Raw genomic sequence first — 5,568 nt, forward strand, 5'->3', positions numbered from 1 at the left:
GGGAGGCCGGCAATGCCGTCCTGCTCTGGGGCCGTGGGTTTCATAGCAGCCCACTTACCTCTTGCTGCGCTCAGCACCCATCAGGAAGATCTTTGTGGTGTCCCTGTGCAGGTTGCTTGAAGGACAAAATGTCAGGGTGGCCTTTCTTGGAGGCTGGTGGCTCAGCTGCCCCGTGGTTAGCGGTTCTGTGGGTATCTTGAGTGGCTCAGCTGGCTCTAGAAGGACACTGTCCTCCCCTCAGCTGCAGAGAGCCGGCTCTGCCTTGTCCACCATGGGTAGTGACATCCCTGGATGGCAAAAAGTAGTTTCAGAAGACCTCTTGTTTGTGATGGAGTGGTGCTTGTGTGCCCTCATCTGAAGATGCTTCAAAAGGCAGGTGCTTACTGGGTGTCTTAAATCAAAGCTTATGGCTTTGTTAAGGAGAAAGCTACTGGAGATGTTTGAGTCAATGTTAGCAGTTGGTAGTTCTTACCAAGAGTTGAAATATCTTTTGTAAATGCACAATTTCCAATTAATTTCTTACACAAAGACTGTTGGTTTGTGGGACTACTAGAAGGAAGCAGTAAAAACTTTTATTTTATCAATTAACTTTCCTTCCAAGTTGCTGACTGAGGAAGAAAAGATGGTGTATACAGAGAAGGCTCAAAAGTGGAATGAAAAGAAACGCTCTCGGAAGACAGTGAAGGAGGTAAATGCTGAGAAAGGGACACCCTTCATTGTAGCTAAGTAAGGGGGAGAGTAAGTGGTGGGGTTTGGTGAGCTGTGATGCTATGGAAGGTCACCTGCTCTCCATAGCCTCCACCTTCTGGAGGTTCTGGCTGCTGTGGTGGGTCCATACCATTGCAAAGGTTAAGCAGAAAATTGTTCTCGTTTGAATTAGAGGTGACAATACTCTACACCATTTTAAACCAGCACACCTTGTTCCTTTGGGCTCTTTTACCAAGTGAAATGTCGTTCTCTAGCAACTGAGTTTTATGTTTAACAATATTTTGCAGTGACTGACTTAAAATGTTTTTTTAATTTATAATACTGTCGATTGATATGACTTCTGGTTATAGGTTCATGTTGCTTTTGCTTCGTGGATGTCCTTAATTTATGTGCTGTTTGTCTGACGGCCTGAAACCACATCTTATACCCAGCTGATTTGTCATTCTTGATTGGCTGTGTGGTGGACCAGGTCAATGAAATGTTGCAATCTATGCACAAAAAGAATCATCATACCTTGGCATTATTTTTATATTGGTTTGATTATGGAGAGATTAGTAATACTGTGGTGGAGAACAAAATCCCACAGTGTAGAAGTAAGCAGTTATGTTAAGCTGAACGTGGTTGTGGTCAGAAATAGTGCTAAACGGATCCTTTCTGCTATTTACTGTCTTGAAAAGATGTGTGTGTCCTTTTTTATTATTATTTCCCCCCTTCTGTTTGTCTCTCCCTTTCCCAGCAGTTCCCTGAAGCATGGTTTGAATTATGTGAGGTGTCAGAAAGCTTATTTTATTCTAGTCTTGGTTGCCAGTGTAAAAACCTGTGTGTCAAAGCAAAGAGCATGATTTGAGTAAATGGATAATACTGCATTTACTTCTTCATCCCATACTACTAAATACTAACTATGAATTAGTGGTGAGGGTAAATTTTAGGATTTTCAAACACGTGATGCTAGAGAGAATGAAAGGATGATTATAGTTTGGAGTAACTAGTAACTATGGATGAGTTAATTTAGTCAATCTAGACTAATAGGGAGATATTAGGCAATGTTTTCTGATTTGGAGGGCCTGCCTGTATGGAGAAGAGCCATTTAAAATGTGATTATCATTGTGTTGTTTAGCAAGTTAGGGGTGTGTCATTAATTAATTACTAGTAAGCTACATGAAATGACAATTAAGTCCTAAAGAGAAGCTTCTGTATTTCCTTCCACAAATGGCAGCATTTTAGAAAGCTGTAGTCAAGGAAAGGAGTAACTGCTTTACCAAAATAAAGAACATCATCCTTATTGCCTGTCAGTAGAAAAAAGAAATTGTGTATGTATGAAATTATATGTGATTGTAATTAATTAATCACACCCCTGTGCACAGACAACCGCAGTTATTTATTGTAGTGAAAGGTCTTGGTCATCTTTTGGAGGTGACCTAAGCTTATTTGGATGGAACTTATTCCTCATTTTATTTTAAATAGTTCAAACTGATAATCAACTTTAGCTAAGATGGTCATTTGGAATTAGGATACCTAGATGTGGATGTTATTCCTAATTTTGATCCTGAATGATTGAATTTTCTAAGCCTGCCAAGTTTCTCTTCCTGTTGTCTTAAAAGCTTATTGTTCGCGCGTGGGTTTGCAGCGCTTAATGGTCATACATGCCCCTCTTACTTGCTCTGTGCTAGAGCAATCTGATTACTTCCTTGAGGCTTTATCAGCTTTTCATCAGATGAATTCCATTCCTAATCAAAGGCAACTGATGCATGTGCCAAAATTTTTCATAAAGTTTATGGAAAAAATTTTGAAATCCCAATTTGAAAAGTTCTTTTGCCTGTGACAAGTGGTTGAACCTAACAAAATATTTTTTGTTTTTTGTTTTTTTTAAATACATTTTGTAAATGTAGCTCTAGTTCTTTCCAGCTGTAGTGAGATGACCAAGGTACTAATACACCTATCTGTCTTTTTTTATTAGAAGAGAAATTGTGCCTTCCTGGTCTGAAAGTACACAGGCATTTGTATATGAACTGCAGACTTGTTCCACCTAACCATTAACTGTTAGTGAACGTCATCTCTTCCTCTCATAGAAGGAGGTGAAGGACTTTATTGGGGGTTAGTAGACTCTTTTGACTTTTTTAACTTTCTCATCTTTTCCAGACACATCTGGCTCGTCCGGTTCCTGCTCGTCTGACCACAAACATGCCCTGTGTTATTTCTCCTTCAGATGCCTCTGCTATGTCTTGGAAGAACGATCAGGGTATAGTAATCTAAAAGCAGTTGATCCTGGTAGATAAAAGCTTGTCATTTATACATATTCTCAATGGTACCTGTACAAAAGCTGTTTACATTTTGCTAATAACCATCTGTGTCAACTGTTTCTTTGTTTTAAACTAGTGGTCTACTGATGTGAAAAGGTCTTTTGTAATGTAGAGGGGAGTCAGTGCAAATGTCCCTTGTCCCTCCCTCCCACCCCAAAATGATGTCCTGTTTTTTAGCCTGATGGGATTGTAGCCATTAATAGTTTCTTTACAATTATTTCAAAGTTTTTACAAAAAAGGTAATTCAACTTCTACATTTAGGATTTACAAGGCCTAATCCAAGTTTAACATAAAATAATACTTGTACCAATTTTAAAGGGGGAAGTGTTGTTAGATATCAAAGTTCAAATTTTTTGTGGTAGAGGTGTTAAATAAAATGTTGACCTGGCATCTTGGGGAGAATAAAAGAGGAAATCTGTACTTTGTCAGTGCTTTTATAACATCCTGGCTTGCTTCCTTGTTGAAAAAATTCTTGAAAACAACCCTTCTTATCTATACCCCGTCTTCAAATGGATATTTTGATTAGAATTGAGCAATGAACACATCTGTAATCTTTTCCCCATGCATATTACATTATTCTGAAGAATGATAAATGGTAGTCCTTACAAGATAAGCCAAGCAGCCAGTTAATGTAAGCTGTATCTGCTGTGTGGTTAGGTTTTAGCTCAGGCCTTTTACCTACCAAGTGTCTTGAACTGTTTTCTTGTTGTCATGGTTTTGGAAGGGCAGGAAAGAGTAGCTCCATAAAAAACAGTTACTCATCTCTGTGATTTAGTAGAATAAGTAGTGGTTTTTGATGAGGGACAGAAATTGAGTGAGGATTAAATAGGTACCTTAAACTTGAGTGAGAACCTTAAGTGATGTGCATGAAGAGAAGGATTAAGGTGTATCCTGAAATATTTTTCATAGTTGGATACTTTTTAAATTAGTAAATGATAAATTTATTTCTTAACATTTGCCTTGGGTATTCTTGCTGCCTTCTTTGGGAGCTCATTTAGCGGAGGAGAAGCAATCCTTTTAATTAGCAAACTTCTCATCTCCTCTTAGTCTAGAAGATTATTACCAGCTCATTTAACTTGTGTAAGTTACTGACTTTAGCTTGTGAGGCTGCTTTACAGTTACTGATTTTTTTAATTTATTTTTTTCCTAATGCTATTTTCCTAAAGTGTGAAGAGACATATAAAAAGGAATAGTAGTTCCTGTTGGATTCCAGGCCTCTTAACGTTCTTGTGGGTTTGGGGTTAGATTTTTTTTTTTTAATTGCTTTTATTTTGATTTTTCCCCCCCCTCTTGGTCTCTACACACAGTAGCATGTATGGAAGATGTACCAGGATTACCAATATGCCTGACTCTTGCATAAGTATTATAAGTATTACCTTGTCCTCTCAGATACAGAGGAAGATCTGTGTGTTTTACTTGGTCATTACCCTACTTTACAGAAGCTTTTTTTTTCCCCTTCCAGCTGTGGTTGCAGACATCTTCTTCTTCCTGAACATTTACAGCCATGGCAAGCTGCCCTCCTACTGTGAACAGCGCTTCCTTCCTTGCGAGATTGGGTGTGTCAAGTACTCCCTACAGGATGGCATAATAGCTGATTTCCATCACTTCATAGATCCAGGTGAGTTCCAAGGAAGGGAGACAAGAAATAATTCATCTTGATTTGGGGTAAGAGAGAGGCTTTCTAGTTCTAGTGTCGCTTACTGCTGCTCAGATTCAATTTCTGGTATTAAGACAGGTTTATTTCTTTGACTTCTTAAAATACTGGAGCAGTGCTGATTGTTTCTGAAGAGATGGACTTAATGTGTCAGAACTGCACGAAGCTTCGAAGAGCGTAAAATAAATCCAGGAGGACCTTCACATGTTTGTGCTTTATATTTCATGCCAAGGAATGTTTGTCTTGATTTGACCTAAAAACACAGAATCACAGAATGTTGGGGATTGGAAGGGGCCTCAAAAGATCATCCAGTCCGACCTCCCTGCCGTAGCAGGAACCTAAATGAGATCACACAGGAAGGTGTCCAGGCGGGGCTTGAAAGCCTCCAGAGAAGGAGACTCCACACCCTCCCTGGGCAGCCTGTCCCAGGGCTCTGTCACCCTCACTGTAAAGAAGTTTCTTCTGAAGTTTAAGCGGAACCTCCTGTGTTCCAGCTCACACCCATTGCCCCTTGTCCTACCATTGGGCATCACTGAGAAGAGCCTGGCTCCATCCTCATGACATTCGCCCTTAACATATTTATAAACATTAATGAGGTCACCCCTCAGTCTCCTCTTCTCCAAGCTAAAGAGACCCAGCTCCCTCAGCCTTTCCTCGTGAGGGAGATGCTCCACTCCCTTCATCATCTTGGTGGCTCTGTGCTGAAACACACACTGTGCAACATACTTTGTTTTTTAAAATGCATAGAACCGAAAATAACTTTTTCAAAAATAGCGTGGCGCTTGCACAAGGCCACAAGGGGAAGATGAAGCTGTTGCTTTCTGTACATGAAACTGTGGTATATAGTTGAGAGTTAAGGATCTGTCATTGTGATTGTGGATGATGATTGTTCTTTTTTTTCCTCTT

General features: G+C 39.6%; 1 protein-coding gene across 1 annotated transcript in view; it reads left to right on the forward strand.

Moving 5' to 3' along the window:
• MAEL (maelstrom spermatogenic transposon silencer) overlaps positions 1-5,568 on the forward strand; it is a 12,182-nt gene that overhangs the window by 213 nt on the left and 6,401 nt on the right. Inside the window, exons 2-4 of the mRNA XM_010176887.1 lie at positions 602-688; positions 2,848-2,947; positions 4,471-4,626. Of these exons, the coding sequence (XP_010175189.1) occupies positions 602-688; positions 2,848-2,947; positions 4,471-4,626 (343 nt within the window). The remainder of the gene's footprint in view (positions 1-601; positions 689-2,847; positions 2,948-4,470; positions 4,627-5,568) is intronic.

The sequence above is a fragment of the Antrostomus carolinensis genome, unplaced genomic scaffold (assembly GCF_000700745.2).
Source record: "Antrostomus carolinensis isolate BGI_N321 unplaced genomic scaffold, ASM70074v2 scaffold18201, whole genome shotgun sequence".
In the NCBI taxonomy this organism is placed as follows: Eukaryota; Metazoa; Chordata; class Aves; order Caprimulgiformes; family Caprimulgidae; genus Antrostomus; species Antrostomus carolinensis.